This window comes from Melopsittacus undulatus, chromosome 9 (genome assembly GCF_012275295.1).
Source record: "Melopsittacus undulatus isolate bMelUnd1 chromosome 9, bMelUnd1.mat.Z, whole genome shotgun sequence".
Classification (NCBI taxonomy): domain Eukaryota; kingdom Metazoa; phylum Chordata; class Aves; order Psittaciformes; family Psittaculidae; genus Melopsittacus; species Melopsittacus undulatus.
Window position 1 is genome coordinate 29,184,894 of NC_047535.1, and position 26,587 is coordinate 29,211,480.

General features: G+C 42.2%; 1 protein-coding gene across 1 annotated transcript in view; it reads right to left on the reverse strand.

The window, feature by feature from the left end:
- The window catches only part of MAGI1 (membrane associated guanylate kinase, WW and PDZ domain containing 1), a 339,145-nt gene that overhangs the window by 27,445 nt on the left and 285,113 nt on the right, over positions 1 to 26,587 (reverse strand). The window contains 2 exon segments of the mRNA XM_031049169.2: positions 2,996 to 3,212; positions 11,116 to 11,147. Coding sequence (XP_030905029.1) covers positions 2,996 to 3,212; positions 11,116 to 11,147 — 249 coding nt within the window.

The following is a 26,587-nucleotide window of genomic DNA, read 5'->3' on the forward strand; positions in this document are numbered from 1 at the left end:
ACTTAAGATGATCTAATGCTCTAAAATTCTGTCTTTTTTTTTTTCTTTTTAATTCCGTCATAAATTTCAACACAAAGAGTTCTTGCTGGTTTTCATTCCATCTGGGGATTCAAAACCCTGCCTCTCATAAGAATGTTTTATAATCCTTTTCAGGTTTAAAATTGAAGGCCATGAACCAGCAGAGAGTAAGCCCTGGACTGGGCATCAGAGAGAGATGGAAGACCTGAGCTGGGGCTCTTCAGGCAGTGGGGGCTTCTAGGACGCACCAGAAGCCTCATCTACTGGATGAACCAGCCATTTTCAATGCTGGCACTAGGGTGGCATCCTCCTGTTGTACATTAAATACTCCTTTAATTTTGCTCACACAGAACTAAAAGCTATGAATGTCATGAGAGAGGAGATGCTAACTTTAGTCCCAAAGCCAAAAGGAATGGGTGCTCAAGTAAAGAAGAAAGCAGTGATATGACTGTATCACCACCAGCCAAAGAAGGCACTGGAGTTGAACTGAACTGCAGCTGAGTGAAACACGAAGAACAGCACATGTGGAGCAGACAGATGGTGAAACTGGAAGTCCAGAAAATGGTTTTCTTCATTCCACAGGCTCTGATACTCCATGTCAGCAGAGCTCCCTACAAGTGGTCCGAGAGCCACAGAGCCACTGCTTGGGCAAGTCTCAAGGGGATGATTTATATTTGTAACAGAGCAGCCACCAATTGCCCAATTTTCATGCAGACCAAACACAGGGAAAGAAACATGGTGGCTCTCTGCAAGCTCCCAGGGCAGAAAAGGTGCCAGGTCTCAGCTGTGATCCAGTCTCCATTTATGAGACTGGTGAGAGGGATGAAAGGTGACGAAGGAGAAACTGACCACTGACCTCTAAATAAAACCACCTGTCACACTTCGTGATCAGACTGTGACAGGAAACAGTAAATCCAATTGACTTTTTCAGTTAGACAAGGTCTTTCCTGGTTTTCTTCACCTTTCATTAGGCACAGCAAAGCCATGTCACTAAGCAAGAGTGCAGGTTAATCCTCAGAGAATGTGTTTCACTCCAGCTCAGGATGAGAAATTTGCAGGCTTTTGGACACTTCTAGTGGCACACACTTAACAAGGAGACATGGCCATACCATGCTTCTGCCATACTCCAAAACCTGGTCTGGGAAACCAAGAAATCTCAGAAAACACCTTCCCGGCAAGGAAATGGCAATGTGATGAAAAGGGGATAGAAAAGCACTGATGCTCCAACAGGTGTCATCTGGCAGAATGGGCAGGAGGTAAGAACTGAAGCAATAGTCAGGATCAACCCCAGAGATGCTGAACCATAGAAAGGGAAGTTGAAGGGGTGTAGCAGATCCCAGTTTAGCAAAAGGCCCAAGCAGAGAGAATTGTGGCACAGGGAGAGATGTGGTGTGGGAAACCAGCAGGTCAAGGGAGTGAAAAGGCCTCTGGAAGGGCTCTGGCCACAGACAAGGATAAAGCCTCTACAAAATACCTGCAGCCATTGAGGGAAGACGAAGGACTTAGCACATAGTATTGGAGGTGGACACAGAAGGGCAACCTCCTGCCTGTGCACTTCAGGATTTCTCCTGCTCAGTCTCAGGCTTATTGGGAAAGACAGGCAGGAATTAAGGCTACTAAGCTGACACTAATGACTAATTAGTATGAGTTAAACAGCCAATTAGAAATTAGCTGAGGAGCTGCAGGGGGTCAGAGGTAATGCTTATGGGAACCACATGAGCTGTGCAGCAGTAATGCTAGTACCATGGGACAGCTTCAGCCTCGTCCACCCGGGCAGGAGAAGGAGCTTTGCCCACAGCTCTGCAGGGCTGAAGAGTCACCACCCCCCAGCTCTTGCCCCTTTTTTCCTGTTTCAATGAGATGCAGGTGAAACTTCCATCACTGCACTTCTCTGCAGATCAGCACGACTTGGCCCAAGAGCCACAGGGTCAGTACACCTAATCCCTGTGAAGGGAAGGGAAGCAGCACACAGAAGCCAAGACACCTACAAACTGCATTGCTCAGACATTCAATCCAAAGAGATGCATCTTCAGCCAAGAAACCGTGATTCATGATTTGATTATTTCCAGGATGTAAGATAACAAAATGATTCATTTGGTCAGAAAAAAAACCCCACAGCCCTACCATTTTTCATTCTGGGATAATTTCATACTGGTTTTACCAATTTCCAGTTAGCACAATAAAGTCAATCTCCAGGTGATTCTTACAGCGCCAAGACTCTGAAGCTCCTTTTTCTGTCACTAAAGTAACTATTGCTTTTGAAAATTAACATAATACTCTCTTTCTTTAAGAGGCTTTTACAGATGTGATCATCTTCAGCAACACAATTAAAGCAAAGCCAGTGTATTTGTTTTGTTTGCAGAGAAGAAACTGATTGAAAACATATTTATAGTCTTGGAGCAGAGTCAAAGCCCTGCTGAACTATTAGCCAAGTGTGCTGATTATTAATTGCCATAAAAGCCACTTACAATATGCATTTGATATCTGTTATGTTAAAGTGTCTGCTCTGGTCAGAGTAAAATGGCTCAGCTGGATTTTCAACTCCCCTGGGTGAGGCTGGAAAGCATCTGATATGAATTTCAGCAAACTAAATACTTCCTCTCCTTACTGAAATTCCTAAGCATATCAAACAACTCCTTTAACTTCAAAATGGAGTTCAGGATCTGGTTAACAAACTTGGAAATTCTCCTTCAGCCTAATTTAAAAACAAAATAGAAAAGAATATGGGAAAAGACAGTCTTTAATTTTAATGGGGTTTTTGTATTCATCCTTCTTAGAGATGACTTGAATTCATTCCTCATCAGAGAGGAAACTGCCCCTCTTATCAAGTTGCTATCATAGACAAGATACCAAATTAATAAACTGAAGCCTTCTCTTTCCAACATAAACCTAAAGGATTCAGTTCTTCGAAAACAAAATATACAGAGAGCGGCTGCCAGAGCCGTAGCCTTAGCAACCACACCTGCTTCATACTCACGTCGGCTTTCATACATGCTCCTGGACTGGGCCCAGATTTTGAATGGATCTGGCTTTTTCTGCCCAGCACCGTCGGGTTGGTCTGCAGCCGGCGCCTCGGCAGCAGTGTAGTCCGGCAGCACCTGCGTGCTGTGTGCTGGGGAAGCGGTGTGCCCGCTGCGGTGGCTGGAGACACTGTGCTGAGAACTGTTTTGGCTGTCTTTCCTTTCAAGTGGTTGCTGTAAGGGAGAAAGCGAGTGGAAAGAGAGGGAACAAACAGTTATTGGTCCTTGAGTGGGTGTTTTACATCATATTTTCTCCCTTCTTTGATCAGGGTTTCTTGCATGCACATAAGTAAATATCTAAATCACAGTTTTGCTGCCACCAGTTAATGCTGGGTGAAGCTACCTTTCCCCGATGACAGATTCTGATAGGCAGACTGACAGAAAGAGATATGCAAAACGAAATAATTTGTCATAAAAAAAATACTCAGTTCCCTATCTCACACATAAAACAAATCTAAATCTCATTATAGGTTACTAGTTTCAGTGCACTTATTCTTTCCCTACATGAAGGCAGAAAACCTCAACAACCTCTGGGGCTTAGAACTAGATGATCTTAACATCCTTCCAACACTAACCATTCTATGATTTTACTCAGGTGACATTAAGGTCTAACTTGAGCCTGCAAAAAGCTACCAGATTCCACTGTGAGAACTCCAATAGTTCCTCCCAAACAGATTCAAGCCCAACCATTACCATGCAAGATCACTTTCCCTCTGTGGTCCTTGCAACCTCCACATCACAAGTGAGTGGACAACAGAGTACCACTTCCATGTCTCTGCTTCCCAGAGCACCCACAGGATTACAGCACACCTTCACAAACGTGAAAACATCTATTTGCAGTTTGATTTCCTTGTTTTAATTCAGCACATTAAAACAGGAAAAAATATGCCTCCCCAAATTCAAGGCTTATTCAAAAGCAGTTTGTCAAGAGCTCTGTCTGCTCAATAGTTAGCTAAGCAGGGTACACAATTCTTAACTCAAGTTTATAACAGTGTGCTCGAATGAAGTGCAAGCCACATTTGTGTTGCCAGGATTTGTACTACTCAATATGCAGCCAAATCCTTCCTCAATAAGAGCTCCCAAAACTGTACACTAAATGCTCTTTAATGCTCTTTTGAGATGACCTTGGGTCGGCACTAAGGTTGAGTCCAATCTCCCACCTGCTCTGGCACTGGGAACTGGCACATCCCCGGGCTGCTGTGATGAAAAGGGTGGCTGGAAAAGTAGCATTCTACAGGTTGCTTTTATAACAGCCACAATTTCCTGGTTAAAAGGGGTCAGCCACTCATACTAAGAAACCTCTCACAGAAATATAAAGCCTTGTGCTGGCAGGGGGTACCCGAAACCATTGCAACAGGAGTCTCCGCTTCCAGGGACTTCTCCAGAGAAACTCAAGCAGAAGTAGGGAAAAAAGTCAACGGCAAACACACAGCAGATCTGCATAGGAGGGCTGAAGCACACCCTCTATTCTGAACACAAAACCTCAGGTGGCAAGCTCTCCACCACAGCAGGGCTGAATTAATTACAGAGGAGAAAGTCATCATAAAGAAGTGCCACTTTTTGAGTCTTAACAGTAATCTTTTCTGGTTTAAGTTGCACATATTCTTAGGTTTAAACAGAAGAGCCCAAACAACTTCGACCTTGCAAACCCTTCGAGCTGTTGATCCACTAAACAGCATTTTTTTAAATGACACCTCCATCGACTAGAATGTGAAATTGCTTTTGTCCTTTCAAGCAATTCTGAACAAAGCATACCTGCTGTGATTACTCAACTGCAGACTTTCAACTGCAAATATCTGAACCAATTTCAAACATCTTTAACTTTTTAAGTGGTAAAAGAAGCTAATTCACAGGCGGCCCTTCAGTTTTTAAATGAAGCCATTTTAAAACATCTCTGCTGTGGATAATCACTCCTTTGTAACTTAAAAATAAAGGAAAATCAAAGAAAGAAAGAAAAAATACCCTTACAGCTCTCAGTCCAGCCATCTGGATTGTTCTGTTTGTTTGGCCAAACTACTAAAATAACTACAAGTATCCTGTGAAACTTCAGGCCAATCTCACTGGAAATAGCTGGTTTACAGAAGGGACTAAAACGTGAAGCTTTATTCAGCCCTCAGAGAAATGATGAGAACTTTCTGAAAACTTTGATTTAAAAAGAAGCAAAGTTCAAACTTTGACTAGTGCTCTCACTTTATGACATGAAAGATCTAAATTCTGGACAAACTATGAGCTCCAATTTGTATTTGGGTTGGAAATGGAAGCATCAGCGTATCTCAAGCAAAACCACCTCTAATTAAACTAGAGTTGCCATTGCAAATACGCAGACCTTTTGCAAGAAATAGGAGAAAACTTCTTCAAAGGGACAGCTGTTTTTACAAATAATAATGCCTTCATAAAGCCTGAAACATGTCTATTTCGGAGTCGAAGAGGGGAACAGAGAAAGCAAAACACAATCATGGAAATAATGGATATGCGTACTTAAATTAATTCAAGAAAATATTAATCAACTTTCACATCACTGGATGATTCCAAAAAAGTTTGGGCCAAACTTATTTTCATGTGGTGTAGCAGCTTCAACACATCATCATCAACACCTCAACATCAAAAGGACATGGAGCTGTTGGAACAAATCCAGAGGAGGACCACGAGGATGATCAGGGAACTGGAGCACCTCCCATATGAAGACAGGCTGAGAAAGTTGGGGCTGTTCAGCCTGGAGAAGTTACATAGCAGCCTTCAAGTATATGAAGGGGGCCTACAGGGATGCTGGTGAGGGACTATTCATTAGGGACTGTAGTGACAGGACAAGGGGTAATGGGTTAAAACTTACACAGGGGAAGTTTAGATTGGATATAAGGAAGAAATTCTTTCCTGTGAGGGTGGTGAGGCACTGGAATGGGTTCCCCAGGGAGGTTGTCAATGCTCCATTCCTGGCAGTGTTCAAGGCTAAGCTGGACAAAGCCTTGAGTGATATGGTTTAGTGTGAGGTGTCCCTGCCCGTGGCAGGGGGGTTGGAACTGGATGATCTTAAGGTCCTTTCCAACCCTAACTGTTCTATGATTCTATGATCATCAGGAGTTACCGGGGTCCAACTTCCCTGGCCTCTGTGGCAAGGACTGCCTGGATGAAGAAGTTTGTGCCTTGGTGGAAAGGTGGCACTGTCCCAGGAGATGAACTGAACAGATGCCAAGGAAATGATGGTTTCTCCATCTCCTGCCCTGTTCCTAGCTTTGGGGCTGATGCTCCTGGATCCACACCTGACTACTCAGCTCACTTTGCTCACACATAGGCAGGAATGCAGCTAAATCAGGGCAAGAAGAACAGTGGGCAGTTTGGTGACAGATAACTGCAAAGCCAGCAGTTCAGACATCATCCGGAGATGCTTATCATATTTTTCAGTGCAAAGTAAAGCAAGATCAGTGGAAGCATTTTGACTTCTGATAGTAGCTACAAGAGCATGGGGCAGTGAACTACTCAAGCCAGCAAAAACACCCCTGACCTGCCAGATTCTGTGGTCTTCTCCAGAGATGTTAATAAGAATAAATAGCTTTCCAGAAAGATTTTTAACTAAAAGCAGCTAGAAATAAAGACCATGATGACTAATTTGAGTCCACTTAAGCAGACTGCATGATTAGATAAAGGTGATGGGTTAAAAACAGTCATCTTGATACTATATTACAGCCATGACAAAATAAATATAGACTCATAGAATGGTTAAAGCTCATCTAGTTCCAACCACCTTGCCAGGTGGGACACCTTCCACCAGACCAGGTTGTTCAAGACCCATCCAACCTGGCCTTGAGGAATATGGGGAAAGCTGGACCTTCTCATGCCCTACTCTAGCTGCAGGTCTGAGATGCATGCCCTCTGCCAGCTTCCTTACATTGTTGGTGAAACTTCACAGTGCTCATCCTGCAAAACCTAAGATGAAGAAAACACAGTATTGGGAATGTGCTTTTTTTCCTGCTGCCCTTTCCCCACTGGCTGGGGTTAGCAGGAATATCAGTGTGGCTCTCCATCTCCAACATCAGCCACAGGGGCAATTGCTGCAGGAAAGGGGGTAGCAGCAGTCAGGGTTTGGGCACACCTCAGCCTCTCAGGATTTCTTCGCCTCCACTGTGCAATCCCATTTTCAGTCACAGGCATTGCATTTATCCACCTGAAGGGCAGCTTCTCCCTCAGCAGAGAGGCTGAGTGAGCCCACACTGAGCACTACATTGTCCTCTGATTACGGGGAGGGAAGAAAACAGCAAAGGTGTGGTGAGCCAGAGAGCTCGAAGCTGTCATGTTTCAAACGGAGACAAGAGGAAAACTGCTTAGAAAAGTCTCCAAGTGCCTGGAAAATGCTGCAGATACCCCACACAGGGGAGATCAGTTGTTGTAGCTGCTAAATGAAAGAGTAATTGGATGTTACATTGTACAGTGACTGCTAAAACAATCGAGGCCCATGACACAGCTGAGAGGTGGCTGCAGGCAGAGATGGGACACTAATCATTAGCAGCAGCTGTGTATGTCTGTGTCAGGCAGAGAGAAACTGCCACGGAAGAGGCGATGGTGGCAGGGACCATGTCCTGCGGCACAGACAGACACCAAAGCTTTTTGGCACGGGATTCTTCAGGCATAGAACTGCAAGAGGGAAGAGTTGCCGTGGTTTCCTCCCACTGCATTTCAAGGTAGGGGGAAAAACGGTCTTGGGATGAAGAGGGATGTGTTGGAGACTCATGCTGTGGAAGCAATTTCTCCTCCTGACAAAAATAAGACAGGCAGAGCCCCAAGTGCTGCCTATTTACCCAAAATATGTGACAAGTCTCTTGTCAGGGACAGGCTGTGCACAAGAATTACGTTTTTGGCCACAATTCAGCTATGCTGACAATGTATTTATTTACACCCAAAAGAAAAGATCAAATATTTGGAAGAGCTTAGCACTTCCCCCTGCAGTGATCCCATTTTCTGATGATCTAGCTGCAGATTTTGTACTCTTAAGTATTTTGGAGAAACTGGTCCTGGCAGGGACAACAAAAGGAGCTGGAAACGGGAATCTTTGCCCCCTTGTGGAGTGTTTTGATGCAAGCAACTAGATAAGAAAAGTTTGTTTTCATCCATGTTGTATCAGGATAATTGCAGGGGAAATTGCTGTACCAGAGCATTTGCACACTGAAAATGTGTATCCCCAGAGGGGCAGTGCAAAAACATCATCCATTTTCATCTGAAAAAGAATCAACAAGAAATAGAAAACAAACAAGCAGCACAGAGAGCTGCTGTGAGCATGTCCTTGGTGGGGAAGCAGAAGGAACTTGTAAGTGCCCAGTTCCAAGTCTGGCTGCAAACTTTATTTACTAATTTGGCTCTTTCACCAAGGTTGAAAAACTCTCCTTAAAAACTAAGAAAAGGAGCAAAACTCATTAGAAGATACACACAGGCTGAAAAATACAGCCCAGGAAAACAGCTCAAGGCAGAAAATGTATTCCCAGACTGTGTCACAGCCCCAGCACTAACAAACCTCTCCTAGGGGCTAAAACACCTACTCTCAGCTGGGAGGAATCCAACAGCCTAAGGTTGTCCTTTTGGGAATACAGGATTGAGACTGATAGCTAAAAATAGGGCTTGTCTGAGAAAGAGACAGCTGCTGGCAGTAAATTGGGAATGTATCCGCTCTTTGGGAAAGGAGATGAGGTAACAAGAGAGCTTATCACTGTGCTGAGTAAAGCAGAAGAGGACGGAGACCTGAGCTTGCATCTTCCCTGATGCAGCAGAAGAAACAAAGAATGAGCACAAGTTAAGACTTGGGCCAACTGCTCCTGGCCTGGACGTACACTGTCCTCTAACTGCAGCAAATTGATTAATCAAGGAATACTGGAAAACAGTACCCCTGCACTGGGCAAATGGAATGAGGGAAATGGGCAGCACATTCATCCTAAGTCCCATAGCAGACTGTCCCTGTGCAGCCCCAGGGACAGCTCAGCCATCTTCATGGAGTCTTCGTGGCCAAGAGTGTCAGGCCCTTTAACTACACTGAGAAAGGTAGGCTTCGGCAATACCCCTGCTTTCATGCTTATGACCATTGCCTTGTCCACACAAGCACTAGTGTTAAATCCATACTAGACAGCCCCAAGGACAGTTTCCTCCTCTGCAAACGAGTGCCCCAAGGTGCTTTGCTCCAGGTTTCCATGTTCAACGTGTGCCTATCCTGGATGCCTGGAAATGAAGATGTGGCTGTAAGGACTCTACCATCCTCTGCCCCATTAGAGAGTAGTTGGTCATTAAAGCTGCCACACAATGCGGCAGTGTAAAACATCACTGCTAATTGCCAATGCAAAGGGGAATAAGAAGCTCTGCTCTTTTGTGAATTCTGCACTTTAGAGGCAACAGCACCGCCTAAGGTGGTAGTAAAAATTGCTGGTGGGACCCTAGAGCAAGGTGAGAGGGGTTGAGGAGAGGCATGCAAGGAATAGGACTGCTTTCCCAAGGCTGACTAGCTCCTCAAAGTAAACAGTACGGGAGAAATCTGCTGTTGCAAGGCTACACCTGTTTGCAAGCAGTCCCTTTGTTCACCAAGACAGGATTATCCCGACATGGATTTAGATGCTGCTCAGATTTTCATGGTGCATTGCTGACAACCAAAGAGGTGTGACATGCAGGATCCCGCTTCACCTGGTGCCGAGTGTGAGTGTGGCAAAGCAGGAGGCTCCACGCTTTGAAACAGACTGAGACTCATTGATCGGGGCTGGTTTAATGACAGAAGTCAGAGCGTGGATCGGGCGCAGCCACTCCTGCTCCAACCAGGGAAAAAGTGAAGGCAGAGAAAAGAAAGGTGCCAGACACGTATGTGTTTTACACACTCGCTTCTGTTTTTCCAAAGGCTGAAATAACCCCCACGTATGACAGAAGCGAATGCGCAGGGTCTGACATGTCTGTGATTTGCGAAGGGAGCACACCCCGCGCTTCTGCCTCTCAACATTAATGCAAGCTGACAATGGTAGAGGCCTGGGCTCACATGAATTTAATCAGCGCTGCCCTAAGCCATCAGAATCACATTAATTATTTCAGGGCTTTCTTATGGATGAGCAGAGAACTCGTATTCAAAACAGGAGCCGTCTGCTCAGCCCCTGCATAAACCTCTCGCCCAGGTTTGCAGCGAGGTGGGCTGTGCCCAGCTGCAGTTTTTGGCACCCAAAAGGGACTGTCAGTGAAGTTTCACACTTGCAATACAGCAAAGATCTCGCTCTGCTTCCCCAAAGCTTCTCGGAGAAAATTCTCTTTTTCCCCCTCCCTCTGAACAGATAACTGGAAACTTTCAGGCTTTAAGTATTCCATTTCCTTTAAAAATAAACCATTTCCTTTTTTTGCATACAAATAGCACATTAATTTATTCCACAATATCATGCACAGAGCTGTAATGATACCTTAGATCACAGCTTCCATGCTATTAGCTAACATATCATCCAGGTAACAGCTCTAAACGGAAATAGGATCAGAGGGGTGAGAATACACCGTTCTGTTGGTTTGGGGCTTTTTTAAAATAAGGAATCTCATGTCTGCAGCAGAATCCTGCTCACTATGAAAATGCCTCCAGGGCAAGCATCCGGACACCTAACTGTATTCCCCGGGAACCATAACCATGCTCTGTCCATGCTTTGTCTCTCTTGACAAGGTACATGCTTTCCCATTCTGTTAATAATTCAACCAAGGGTACTTGTGAAAACTCAGGGAGTTAATGGAAAAGGTTGGTGCTTATAAGCACCCGACAGGAATTGCTATCTGGCAAGAAGGTGGAGCCTTCCCATCTTTCCAAAAGCAAACAATAGTTTTTTTTTTCTTCTGGGAGTAAGTTAAATGACAGACAAGCTCATCTGTCAAGAAAGAGGATCTGGAAACCCAAGGCTTTATGTACAAGTCCCCCTTCCGTGCTGCCTTCCTCTTTCCTCTCCCCATGCAGCAGGAGCCGTGCAAGGTAATTATGGTTGCAACAGAAAGACAACTTAAAACAATCAAGACCCAAAAAGAAAACAAGCCCAACTCATGCCTTTCTCCTTCAAAGCAGACAAACAGACAACAATAGTAGCTGAAAAGTGCTTACCGACTTTGGGCTCTTCTTTGGGACCGGCAGTCCTGAAAAATGGCAACAAGGGAAAAATAAACATTAGCATCTAAACGATACCTTCCCTGAAAGAAAAATCCCTAGGTGTATCATCCAAACGTAGCCATCTGCAGAGTTATGTCAGCTTTCGCTCTCGCATCGGAGTTACCAGTCTGTTCATATCGAATCAAAGCACAGGCAGAGCGAGCGAGAGAGACAGGAGCAGGGGGGGAGAGAGCTCTATCTGCATTAGCTATGCTGACTTGTGCTGCAGCAGCCGGAAGGCTAGGAGAGAAACCCACAGCCCTCAGCGGCCGCCGAAACCCAGCGCTTGGGCAGAATCTCAAATGCTCCCCTGGATTACGGGAGACTTTAGCTTACAATTAAGCCCAGGCTTTTTCCTTCTGACGCGAGGGCTTGGCGACTGTACCGGACCAATCGCCGTGGTGCAGAGGAAACAGGTTGATATTTAAAAAGTATCTCTCTAGAAAATTGATTTTTTGAAAGGGAAGTGTGCCTTAGCTTGAGCCAGGAGGTGCAGGCTGGGCAAAGGGAAACAAATGCATGAGGAGGAATAAGCTCCTACCCCTAAAAACACGTCTGTTACTGACAAAACATGCTGTTTTCCTTCCTGTCCATCCTCAGTGTAGATCTTTGAAGCCAGAGATTTTATCTATTAGTTACAATTTCAGAGAGCTGTGAGGCTTGAAAGCAGCACTGCAAATGCCTTGACCCTTAGGGGGGGATGCTAGGGAGGGTGGAGAAGGGGGGCTTGCACAGGTTGCAATTGATGCAAAGGAAGAAACAACTGGGAGGGCACCAGGGTTTTTTTCAAGGACAATTTTGCCGTTTGGAGCAGGCTCTTAACTCGCTCTGTGATGAGCGAAAGAACTCAAGTGGGATTTCTATTGACTACTTCTGCAACAGTCCAATTCCCAGAAGCAAAGGACACACTTGTCCTGGGATTTACCTATAACACAGGGAAAGCTCTTCCCTGGGCATCTTGCAAATGCCCTTTTTTTCCACAGTTGGAGGCATGGAATTCCCCATATTTAGCTCTGTGTGACACTCCAGAAAACAAACATAAACCAAATCACAGATTACACTCCACACTAAGTGCTCTAATTCAGACATTTGAAATCTGCTTTTGTCTTTAAGATGTGATTTATGTGGTATTTATGCCGCATTATGTTTTATACCTTATGCATTTTGGTGTGCTAAAACCCATGCCCTCATCTAACTTTGCACAGAGACTAAAATAAGTGATGCAAGTGAATTGCAAATCTGCCTAGGAAGCAGCTCATTATAAGGTAAGATGGGAGATGTTAGCTCTGAATAGGGAAGATCCACAATTAAAAATGATAAACAGAGCTCACTTTGCTGCCTGCTCACAGACTGGGATGCAAACTGTGATGAGTATTTTAAATGAAGCATTTTCAGCTTTTAAGGAATATCTGTGCTCTGCATTCCCAGCCCGCAGCCGATACCCCTCCAGGCACTGACTGATCGAGGGACAATGAAACATCAAAACTGTTTGAACTACACAATCAAGACTGCAGCTTCATTTCTGCTGACGGTGACTGTGTTTGTATAATACACTTAAAGAGGAAAGCACTAAAAACACTCATGGCAAGTCCCATTTTTAACAGGCATCATTTATCACAGAGATAAACACACAGATAGAGAGTCTCCCCCCCTTTATCTCCTCCCATTCCACATACATGCACACACATTTACTCTGCCTTTCCAAGAGATGCTCTTTCCTATTAAATCAATAGGTAGAACAGATCCCCATATACGCACGCACCCTTAACAGACCACCATGAGCCAGAAAGCGCTTCACAGCAATCTGAATGTTCTCTGCAAATCACAAAGGAGAGCTGCAGCTGGGCTGTTGGTTCAAATTGTACCAGAATTCAGTTTTCTGCATCACAAGCTTTAAATGTTAAAATTGACTAAATACGAACCGCTGAATAAACCTTTCCTGCAAAGCTTGTCATTAATTTTGTCTGTTCCAATGCAAAAGAGATGGAAAATGGTTGAAAAATAATGGAAAACACATCAAGGCCATTGTTTGGCGGGTCCTTCAGAGGCCAATGAATCTTACAGTGTCACTGCTCTGTGCCAGACCTTGCTGCAGAACAAGCAGTAATTGACTTTTTACCAAAATAAGTGACTGCAGAACACGTTGACAAATGTTGGTAACTTGTCATGGGACAGGCTTTTATAGCCAGGGGAAGCACCTGCTTGTATTCCTATTGAAATGTTAGCTATTCAACTAATTAGGGTCTCGTTTTAAAACTCCAGTTCCTTGATGCAGCAGGCCAAGAGACCAAATGATAGGTATAATGCGTAGTTTTCATGCTCAGATGACAGAATGGATGTAGTATTTAACACTCACGAAGTGCCTGAATAACCCCCAAATCCTTGGAGCACCACGAGCAAGAAAATACTGAGCTTTTCCAAAAAAGGTTCTAGCAAAAACAATTGCCCAAACCTATGAATTTGTGATGGTGATGACTATGAATTACACATCCAGGTTTTGATCACACTAACATGTCCTGCCTAGACCATTGCTTATGCCATGTCGTGTATGGTACCCTCATCCTCCTGGCTGCCCTCTTTTCTCCTGAAGCTTCACTGTAAGTTTTTTAGTGGCCAAACATGGACTTAACACCCAGTTTGCATCTCTTTAGCATTGTCTAATTGTTTACTGGTCACACTAATGGCATTCACATCCCTGGCTAAGAGAAGCCAAAAGGCTTCTCTGCGGCTCTCCCCTCAAATCCAGTAACAGCAGAGTAACAGTTTATATTGACACCATTTGAATTCCTCTGTGATTTAATGCTTATGGATACCTCTCACTAGTATTTGAAATGCCTCTTCTAATTTTAGGGGGTTTGGGAGGTGCAAAAGTCAAGCAACTGAATGGGGCTGTTGTCATCACAGAGTTAACAGTGCTTTAAAACAAATGAGCGCATCTGGTAAACAATGTCAATATGACCTAAAACCCCCTTGAATGGACTCATTGTAGCTACTTACTAAATGTGCCTGGAATTAAATTAATTAGAAAACACAAATTACTCCCCTCTAAATAACAATGTAATAAAACAACTGCTTAATGAAAAATATCAGTGATCAGTGAGCAATCCACAAGCACAAAAAAAGGGACTGTAATCAAACTAAATTCACAGACTCGTCAGCAAGGCAAGAAAGGCTTCATACAAGGTTAGTCAAAAATGAGTCAGACACAGGGATCTAAATTAAACTAATTATCACAGAGATTATTACATTTATCTTAACAAAAACCCTCTCTCTTCTCTCCAGTACTCCCTAAAGCTCTATGTACAGCTGGCTGCATCCATCTGCTCAACTACATTTTGTAACATGGGGGAAAAAATGCAAATCATTAAGCAAGTTTTCTACCATGACTTCAGCACTCTTAACGCCATTACCCATCAGCAGCAGTATTTCTGTTGCGTGACACTATATTATGTTGTAAGCGATGTGGCCCATGAAGCAAGGCCACAAGCCAGTTTATTTCATATTATCTGGCCTGTGTTAATTTTGCAGTCCTGTGTGGTAAAACTTCTGGAGCTGGGAAGCTGTAAGAACCCTAAACCTACCTATGATGAGCTCATGGAAGAACCCATGGACAAAACTGCGACCAAAAGCATTGCTGTTTCTAAATGTGTGGTGGTTCTCATTTTTTACAGGAACAGTTTCTCAAATCTTTTCTCTTTATGCACCCAAAGTAACACAGGAAAATCACAACACAAATTCTAGTTTACTGAGCATATAAAGAAGAATGCGACATGTGATTACACATCCACACCATAGCCAGGGCCTGACTGTGGTGAGAGCTCAGAAGGCCACAAATGCTCAGAAATTAGCTGGACTGACACCAGACACATCATGTCCTATTCCACAGCCCTGCATTTAAAACACAGTGGATCAAAATGATCAAAAGTTGAGTCTTACGGAAGACCTATCTCTAAGCACCACAGGAGTCATCCAGGCAACCCATCTGAAGAGCTTGGTTACATGGAGGCCAATTGACATGAACACTCTTCACTTTACCACCAAAGAAGAAAGAGAAGTACATATTTCAATGGGATTTCAACTAAAGTTGGAATAATTCAGTGCCAGTTTACACAACCCACAGGACGAAGGCACTTGAAATTGTTAAGAGCCAGCCTAGAAGCCAGACTGTCATCCTGTCTGGTGGTTATAACACCTGTGGCTAGTGCTTAAGATTTTTCAGTTTTGGAGTGGTTTTGTGCATAAAGGGAAAGAACAACTGTGTCTTGATCTTCACTTCCTATGACTGCTTAACACTTCCAGTCTTTGTTGGACACTTTTGTGGACCACAGGCCACCCTAAGTGGAAAGGTCACCCATTTGGTTTAGCCATTACGTTGTCTGCAGCCCAGAATGCATAACAGTTGAAAATCAGTGGGAGATGAATAAAAACACAAGTAAAGAAACATTTCAGGCTGTGTCACAAGGTTAACATTTACAGAGAAAATGTTCCTGCCTGGACAAAAAACACAGCACCAAGCTTTCTAAATAGTGCTGCTTAAACCCTGCCTGAATGAAATCCAAAGACTGTCCCAAAGGAAACAGACACTTGGAAAGATGAGGGGTAAAGCACTGGAGTCAGAAGGTACACAACCATATACCTAGCAGTGCACATTGATCATTGCTTTCTGTGTGCAAAACAAGGAACTTTAAATAATTAATGCTAATGGCCATTAGTGCTGCTGGTGGGGCAGGGCACGGGAGGTTGGTGGTGACAAAGCAATCCCCTTGATTCTGCATGATCCATTGGCAAGGAATTTCTAATAAAGGGCAAATTCTATCTAAAAAAACAGATAGAACTTGATCTTTTCCAGACTGGAGTATGAGCAAGAAAACACACCAGAATAATTTGCAGCAAGAGAGGCAAGCCTATGAAGGCACAAGGAGTATCATCAAAGAGAAAACCCCTACCTTGCCCCTGCCTAACTTTTCTGCTCATCGTGATTTGCATAACAAGAGTGTCACAACTAGAAAAAAATTAGCTATGCAATACTAGCTTTATGCGACAGAATAATTTACACTGCAGGAATACAGCCCTGCCATAAATCAAGTTTGGTAACTACCAAATACAGTGAAAATTGCCATGTTTTTAATGCTAATGTTCAGTGCCAACGTTAAGAAAGCAATGTTTTTGAGAGACCATCTCAGGCATTATTAACCCACTGGCACTGGCAAAAAACATAATGAGGCATAGTATATTATTGTCATTAACAAGAATTTCAGTTCTAGATGCTCTAAAGATGTTAAACTGTATTAGCCTCAATTACCCATTTTTGGTCAGGATGCTAAATAATTCCTCAGTAATTGCAGCCTCAGTCTATTTTCAGCATCTCAAATGAGAATTGATTTTAGAAGTGATAAAGGAGATATAGGCTAATAAAATGCTATTTAATTACTACAAAAAATATAAATTTAACTATGTAGTAAGATACATATGGCAATGCCAAAACAGTATGATAATAAAGAGATTGAGAATTAGTGTGACAATTACCCATCTAACTTGTAGTTGAAATCATGTCAACAGTCCTTATATTTTTATTTTGAATCTCATTAAAAGAAGAATATTTCCTACAGCTTGAACTGCTGGAGTCATACGCTTCGATGAAAAATTTCTGTTAATATTTAAACAAATATGTACACAGACATCAAGCTTCTGAAACTTCACGAATTTGGGAAGGTAAACACCAGAACTGGAAAGTAATTAGAAATTACATGTTCTTTTTCCATAGATATATGTATGTGTGTACACATATATTACATGTATTTTCTTCACATTCATCAGCATGTATGTGTGGATATGCATGAAAGTATTTCCACAAGCCCACTAAATCCATGACTTGCCAGCTTTACTTCTAGGGCACCTCCCACAATCTTTCAGGATGCTGCAAATTTGAGTATGTCCAGTCCCAACCCACCTCTCCTCATGCAGCTGTCCAATAGCATGGCCATGTGGGTACCATAGGGCAGCAACATCTCAAGGCCAACCTCGTGCCACTGGTAGAGGAAAAAACTTATTTTGCTATTGTCACATCATTATTTATCCTGCTTGGCAAGGGTGCTTGTCTTCAGACCTACCACAGCACTGTTACAAGGTGTAAATCCATATGCTCAAACCTGTGTGGCTTATGGCAGTATTTCATATTTGGAGAGAAGACTGCACAGAGGACATGTGCAAATAAAGCCCTCCTGGGAACAGTTTGATGATGCTATTAACAAAAAACATCTCCTAATAATAAGGTAATATATTTATGGAATGCTTAGAGGGATTCAGACCTGAAGGGTGCATATGCACACATGGCACACCAAGACAGAAAATCTTTACTAGAGGACAGGGGTTTTGCAGATGTTTTCACAAAACATCAAATTATTAAATTTAAAATACCGTTATCTATTAAAACAAATCAGTAACTCTACATACTTTCAAGTATTTAACTGCACATCTCAGAAACTAACCCTTAAGGATAAGGGTGGAGTCAAAATCCCTGAGGACTCATATTCACCTGCCACATCCCTACCAGCATTACCTTCACATGCCCCCAAGTCCCAGCATCCTCAGCCACTTGTGTCATCTCCCAGGAACTCAGCCTACTCTACCAAATCTGCCCAGTCTACAAGCACTGCCAACTCCTTACATCCAATTCATGGTACATTGCAGGTCTTCTGGCACAAAAGACACAGCTTTAACAGGGTCTTAAAGTTGGTATAGTCCTACTTGCTAACACTATCACAAAAATAAGTCTATTTGAACAAGAACAAAGAAATATGAAAATGAATTAAAATCCCACTGCAGAATGAGGAAAAAAAATTAAATTCAGAGCAGAGAAACTTAAAGACATGAGGATGGATATTTAAAAACAACCTCTCTTAGAACAAAGCCATTGACTAGTCCATTACAAAGCCATCCTTCTTCCTTAGTTTAGCCCAACTGCTATAGCTTTTAATGACTCCCCAAATGCATTTAATTATGGTGATAAACAAAGACCTTTCTTGGGTTCCTGATACCTCATTAATTCTGTTATGACTAGTTATTATAATGCCAAATCAGAGCAACAGACACTGTACCTACCTGCAACGTGGCTGATAAAAACTCACTATTTACAAGTACATGCACACCAAAATGCCACACAGGCAGTATGTAATGGTAGTAGAAAAACCTGGGTGGAATAAAACCCTCCTTTCACAGCTCTAAGTCTGCTCCATTTCCTGCTGTGCAAATCCCGATGAAGATGTGGAAGGCACATCTCTAGCTAAATCTGCCTTATCTAATGCATAGTATTAGGTTCTGCTGTGCCACCTTGTGTTACATCACATCACATTTCATATAAAACAAGACTGTGTGGGTTCGACTTGCTCCACTTATACCACTTCACGTTTAATATCAAAACATAAGGGGGTAAAAAAAGGGCCAACTTTTGAAACATCAAGCTAGGGAGGAAAAAACAAAGCCTTTGGGAAGAATTTCAGAGCTCTCATCTTTCATTTGCTAAGCAACCTCCTGTTTTGTGCTCCTCTAAGAGCCTACTGCTTTCTGTGAGATAAAGCGGTTCATGCAATAAAACATCCTGATGGGAAGATTTCAGCCATTTTTTTTCTTCCACCATTCAGCAAATGCTTTAGTTTTTCTTGCTGATTTTCAAGCAGATCTAGATTCCCTGTCACAGAAAGGCAGCCATGCGCAACGTGCACAGCACCCCTATTGTGCTGTCAGCATGTGAGATAATGCAGAACAGACATCACTTTGGTATTCCAGATATGTTAATTCTTTACCTCCTTAATAATTACAGTACAGATTTCCTCCTGGCCTGAAAGTATGTATCGTGAAATATCTCACAACTTTAGGAAATTATCTCAGCCCTTGAAATGAATGCAAAATGTGTAACAAAATGCCAGACTGTAAATCGACAACTGTTCTCTCCTGTGCTACCCTTCTGAGAGACTCTGGAGCTCAGATGACGTATACCTGGGGGACAAAAGTTACAGCATAGATAGGCCATGCTGCCACAAAAATGCAGGGTGACTGATGTAGAATTAATGCTGACCCCAAAAGCAGTTTTCATGGACATCTCTTCATTTGCTTACTCATTTTTAGAAAAGAATCAGTGCAAATAGAGTTAATGAAAGGTAGCTGAGAAGAAAACACTTGTGCCTCAAATGACTAACAGATTAGTGTTAGCACTTCGCATGTATCACATCAGCAAGAGCTGGAAATTCTGCAGGCAATTAAAATGTCCCTGTACCAGCGATGCCCATTCTCCTTTATTATCAGCATTACAATATTACAAAGCTATTGGTTTTGGAATCAGGTGCTCATATGATAATGTGCTTTGTTTAGAGTTTCTTAGTTTCCCATGGTTTAGAAAAGGCAATTAGATATGAATACTAGAGGCTTGAAATAAAAAGACAGAAAGAACTCTGATGTGGTATTTTTGTATCTGGAATTTGGGGAGCTTAAGGTAGGATTTTTAAGCACTTGGGCTTTGTGAGGCTGATATCTGAATTTGCTGCTTACTGTTTCAACTGGATGCATTGCATTGTGAAGCTCCAGCACAACCTGGTAATGCTAATTCATTAGCTGCTGCAAATTCACTATTTGTATGAACATTAGTAATGCACATCAAACTATTTGGTGTCTGAGCAAGCTACCTGCAATTACCCTCCAAGGCTGCAGGCATTTGTAAGCATCCAAAACCTTGATGAAACCCTGCTGCCTCCTGGAGTCTAATGGAAGCCTTGCCATGGACTTCAGCAGAACCAAAATTTCTCCCTTTGTATCTTGGTAAGTAGTTATCCCAAAACGTTGCAAATTCAGATCAACAACAGCTAATGTCACTAAGATTAACACCTGTAAAGCACTTGAAGGAGAAAAACACTGTGTAATCCCCAAATATTACATTATTTATAAGACGACCTGATTTTAAATGTTAAGTTTGGCTTATTTTTATCACAAAGAGAAAACAAGTTCCTGCTAGCTTGCTTTACAGAACCAATTACCAGTGTATGGTGCTGCATAACAATACACAGTGTTGTCCCAAAAAGGTGTATCTAACACCCTGAAGCTATTTAAAGGAAAATTAACTTGCACAGTAGACTGAAACACATGCACATAAGCAATTCTAATACAGGGTGTGAACTTCAAAGTTCTTATTAAAAATACCAAAATGTGTAACATTTCCTTTATTTCATCTTTTCCTGACTTCAACTGGGTTTTGTATCTGCTCCTTGATATACTAGTCCCTAATCAGAATAAGGCTGTAGGAGAATAGCAAATAAGACATCAAACCTGCTTTAAAGTCTCATCAGCTTTTTTTTTTTGCCTTGTTAGAATATAATTCCACTTAACAGAGAGAATAACAGTGACTTGGTGGAAAAAAAGATGCAGCTACTCCCAGCTAAAGGTTTTCCCCTAGACCTGTTCCTTCCCTGCACATAAGTCCTAAGTTTTAGCACTGTATTTATGTTAGGATTGTCTATTTTCAGAAAATGGAAAAGCAACATTGCAAAACCTTTTGAAAGCCTTTAATTTCTAATGCAGTTTGTAGGCCAACTTACAAACTTTACTGATCCGATTCCCTTCTTCCCAGGCAAATCTCTCTGAAGGAAATGGTAACAAAAATAATCAAGAGTAAGCAATAGGAAACAGATTTTTAAATGCTGAATAAGATTCCAAATTTAATCAGGAAATCCGTAACTCTGGAATGACAAAGTAATAACCCTGGAACACAAAGTAATGAACTTGAAAAATAAATCTTGGCATTAGAAATGAACATATATTTCTTTGAGCATACCTATGACTCTGTTTAATGTATTAACTAGTGAGGGGTGCCTACGGGCTATCAAAATATCCCCCCAGCTGTTATTTCTGGATGGTATTATTTGTACCATAATACCAGGTATTTTTCAGTGTACAGCTCAAAATAACCTATACTGACAAATTGCTGAGAGATCCAATAAACAAGTTTGATGGGAGGTACCTGAGTAGAAGGGAGCTTTGGTAGCTGGTAGTAGTTGATAGACGGTAAGGCAAGGAAAAAATAAGTGACTTAAAATGGGATTTTCAAATAATGTAGAGGTCAGTTGAGAGCATCAGATGGCAGAAAGCAATTAGCTCTTTCCCCGGATGAGTGAAGAAGCTGCCACAATGTGGCAGGCTGTGGAGTAGAGTAAGAAAAGCAGCCATAAAGATGGCACGATGATTGGTACCAGCAGCTCTGTGCTTAGCAGGAGGAGGTTCAGGGTTTCCTACGGATCCAAACATGGGACAAAGACCTCAGTCTAATGCTCTCCTCCCTTTGAACTGAAAACACTGCTGGAAATCATGAACTTTTCTTCTCTTTCCAGTTTTGGCAAAGGCAAACACGCTCTGTGGTAACGGTCAGATGATTCCCAGGTTGTGATTTTTGTCCTAAATGTAGTTTGGACTCACTTTTTCTCTAATTCAGCAGCTGCTGAGACAGTTCAAAATCTTCTGGCAGCTAGATGCTTAAGTGGCATGACTTTCAACTCACTCTTCACTGCAAGCCTAAAGGGCAAACAGAAGAGAGTGGCTTGCTCAAAAGAGTTCAAGTCTGCACTGAATAGCTGAGTGCAGCTCTAATTACCATGGGTTTACATCATTAGGGATAGCAACTGAAAAGCAGCTCTAATTCCCAAACTGTGAGATACTGTCTTCTTTTTTTTTCTTCATGGCTCTTACTACTAAATGATCCATTTCCACCACTTCTGGTAAGGAACAGAAAACTTCAATTCCATAGGGGAAGAGTATCTCGATAAACAAGTAGAAATACAGTATTTTTACTTATAAAATTCAGACTAATAGATGTTTGTGGTGGGGCAGAAAGGTGAGGTGACGTTCTCTGAAACCTGCAGCAGTAAGAGAGTTCACTCAGCTCAGATACTTAATGCTCAACACTATTGCTCATTTATGCCTGAGCACTGTATTTTTATACTTTGTATCACAAAAAGCAATCTGATATCAATTATACTATATATTATATATACAATGCTATATATTACACTGCTTGCAATTATAAATTGTTATGATATACTGTTCGTAAAATTTTCCCACTGTGTCTAAAAGATCTTGTAGCTCTCTCTGCCATGGCTGGGGGGAGTCTGAAGCTGCAGCAAGCAGCCTAAAGAAAAGGACAGAAAACTTTATATTGCTATGTGATGTTTCAATGGCATGGACACAAGAAACAGAGAGAGAATGATGTCCTCTCATTTTAGGCTACAGAAAGAGCTTTGTAGTCCAGGGTAGTTGACTCTAGCATACACTTTCAGCACGAGGAGTTAACTACTCTCTATGGGAAGTGTCGGAGGCTCCATATCAAAAGCATCACCAGAACAGTAAAGGAAGGACCATCTAGCTAAGGAGACTTGATAGGTTTATTGCTTTAGAGCTTTGTAATTTTGTTCCAATGCTGCAAACCTTTCTCATATATATCAGAAAGACCTTCTTAAGACCACTGAGTCAAGGACCAAATGAGCAGGACAATTGGCACAGAGTTCTCCCTACTTCCACCTTACTGCTCCCTGCAAACACCTTCTGCTCAACTGAACCATGAGCAGGGAATTTATTAGGGACTTTACCTTTACATAGGGGTAAGACACAGGTGCCCACTGATGGGCATTTAGACAGGTAGATGTGGCCTTGGTTCTTCTTCCCATAAAATACATTTAGTTTTGAAACTCTAGCATATATTTTTCAAAAGATGGATTTCCATTCACCAGTTTAATGTGAATTTGGCACTAGGGAAGCTGTTAGAAACTCCACTGATTTGCATATGACACATGAGTGACGTTTCACCTGCATGCTTTTACTTTGATCTGGAGCAAAGTGGGAACACATCTTCAAGGGGATTACGTAGATCAGACTCGAGGTTTATGATATTTTCAACCTTCTACTGAATAAAGATGCTAACTGTGAAAGCTCTGAAGGGAAACTGTCCATTCAAACCTGCATGAAAACTGTTCAGCTTAATTCCTGGAACTGAACACAAATGTTATCACAGTGTTTCTGGATGACCTGAAGACTGATCTAAACGCAAAAAAAAGAGATAAAAAAGGAAAAAAATAATCCTTTTAATCTGAGGTAATTCACAATATACATCAATAAGACACATAAACGTTCTCACTGAAACAAATGTGAGATCTCACATTGTTGACTCCAAAACATACAGCACAGTAGTTTTGCAGAATAACTTGTTCTGAAACAGCCCCTGTCCCAGCATAAACCCAGTTCCCAGAATAAAAGTCCCGTGGGAAGCAGGGAAATTATTCTGACATACTGTTGCTTTTATTACAAATAGGATCTGTGCAGAATGAAGAGGTATCTGAGGATTGCTTATTTCAGTCGATTATTGTGTGTAGACAAGACCTCAGTGACAAATGGATTTCAAGTGGCAAATATTATTACCTTCTTTTGTAGCTTTGGGTTTTTTTATTAAGTACTTTATGTACTTGGTAGGTACAAGGTTAAAATAACCTTTTCAGCTACAAATAATCAAAATAAAGGCATGCCTTTCGTGGCCTTATTAATAGTAATTCTTTAAAATAACTGAAACGTGTAATCACATTGTGTAGTGCAGCAACAACAACATATGCTTCATTCTGCATTTTGCAACTACTAGCACTGGTTTACTTTCCAGTAAAACACCGTTTGAATGATCCTTCTGGGTTATGAAGCATCTCCTCTGCAGTTGCAAGCACCATGGTATATTGCTGCCAAACATGCTAAGATTCACCTTCAGACAGAAAGTCCCTTTGCCCCCTGCAGTTTAACTTAGAGACCCTAATGTGTTGGCATTTTCTTCTTACGTCCAGTTTAAATTACTCACAATTGAACAACCCAGTTTTTCTTCAGCCAACTCTGAGGATAGTATCTTCTGCCTCTCCTACCTAACATTAGAGACAGTGATTTTGTCTCCTCTGCCTCTTCATTTTGCTAATTAAAGATCTGCTCATGCATGCAACCCTATTAGCTCCTCTGCACCCTGCCTCTGCTCAGAGTTCATCCTTTCTGAACCCCTCAAGTGTTGAAGTCTAAGCCATGATACAACGCTCAGAGTTTTATCCAGCATTAAGTATAGGTGAAACAGGAAAACAACAGCAGTAATAGAATTAAGCCCTACAAGAGGAAGAAAAAAAAAAAGTATTAGAACACAGGTAAGACAGGTTTTCTATGGAGCCTCTGGAACACAAAATCTCAGTGACCAGACCCTGTCCTTCTGTTAATGTATTTATCCCCCTGCCCCAATCTTGTATAAGTCCTGCAGATGGCTTTCATATGATGTGTGAGCAGCTGAGCACACAGAGGGGGCACTTCAGCTTCATCCTCCCTGAAATCATCCTTCTGCTCCTCACTCAAAGGCAAAGGCAGGATTTGCCTGCTCCCATAAGCCAGCACTTCAGCTAAATCCACTGTAGAGTAAATATTTTACTGGCTGCTCTCAGCGACTGTGGGTTTGCTTTTAACAATTAAACCCTGTTGTTGGGAGTGCACCAGCAGCTTGAAGCAGGCAGAGCTTTTCCCCTATATTACACATCTCTTTCTGATATGTTTTCTGCCTGATTAGTAATCACTTCTGACAAATCCTTTCGACAGCTCTGAACACCAGCCTTAGTGTTGCAGGGATGCTTCATGCAAAGCCTGACTGAATGCAAATATTAGCCTAATGCGAGGATGCTTGACAGCATCTGAGCATTTTCTTCACTGGACACCAGAGGGAGGAGGAGGAAAGGACAACTGACAGGGAAGCTAAAGAAGAGCTGTTTCAAGAGCCCTGAAGTAGCTAAATGCATTTCTGTAATCGGACCAAAATAAAAGCAGCACCTTGTCTGGGGATGGTATTTCTGACAGGAGACTTGGCAGGAGTTACACAAGGTAAAGTAACAGGAGAACGGAGCTGACTACAGCAGCACTAAGTGCTGAGTGCATTGTAGCCACCTCCATCTCCAAAGTTTTAAACAAACCTGACTGCTCTTGGCTGTGGGGCAACTGCTGTGTGCACCCTGTGGCTTCTGTGCCACAACCTTTTGGCCCAGCTTACTTCCAGGTGTGAAGAAAAACATGTTTCAATGATTAAGTGTGGATCCAGGGCCACCACAGTTCCTGCATCCTGCACCACGAGAGTGTGAAATTTGGAACTGCAAGTGCTCTGTGCTGAGACAGAAATTGCAAGACCTTGAAGGAGGGAGGGAGGCAGTTTACGGAGACTGATACGATATCTATCACCAGGAAGGTGATAGCAAATGCTCAACATGTGGTATCTTGATTAAATTTAATAAAAAAGAAAAAAAGAGAGAGAGATTCAGCAAGATAACCAGGGAGCTATTTACTATCTTATTAAAACTATGCTTTTATTTCCCCATCAAATCTTTTCATTACGCCTTCAAGGCATAAGGAGGATTATTAAATGTCAGCCACAATTCAAATAATTAATGTATGGTGCTACCAGATATATATGTGCTCTCCAGGAGGATTAATAATAGCTGCTATTTTTCTTCCAACCATATTTTCTCCATAATACATATATTAATCATGAGAACGCTGTGCACTTTTTAAACCTCTCCAGTATTGAAAGTCTTTCAGAAACTCACACTTTGAAAATTGGAAAACTCTTAATATATTCTGTTCTCTACTTTTTCATTTACTACCAAATTACAAAAACACAGTAAGCACTTGGAAAGGAAGAAGTAAAACAAAGGCAGTGCTTTCTTCAGAGCTGCTAATTGCAGAATCAATGTCCTCAATTCCTTAAAATAGGTCTTTAAAAACAACAACTTGTAAATTCAGGAAGCAACTCGTCCCCCATTAAAGTAGACTGGCTTTTGTTGCTAACTTACTACTCTCAAAATACTTTAGAAAAGGCACCAGAGAAGTACTTTTTACATCAAACACTCCTCCCAGGGCTGGCTGGGGGCTGTGTTCAGCACCTACTTGTCAGCTCGTCTGCCTCCTTCCTGGTCCCTGCAAGGTGCTGAGCACCAATGTGCACATAAAAATCACTGCCTGTACCATCAAAATCACTGCTGGGGCTTTGCCACTCAGATTCCTGCTGCCAGTGCCAGAGCCGAGAGATGAAGGGCTGACCCCTCTGCTCTTGGGCTTTGTACTCAACATCTGACCTGGACCTTCCCTGCGAGCTTGATACTAACTCTTCCAGTAATTTTAGCCCACAGACTAAGTGTACTAAGTGAGGTGGTGTGTGTTACTGCAGATCACTGTACACTCACTATGTGCAGGGAAAGAGCTCCTGTGGAAGGACTGACCTCACTGACAGGTTACCCACCATCCATGCTCCCATGTGGGCTGTAGACATACTGCTTGGAGTATGGTTTTTGTACCTGCTGGTTGCCTTTCAGCAATACAACCAAAAATGAGCTCAGCTCCC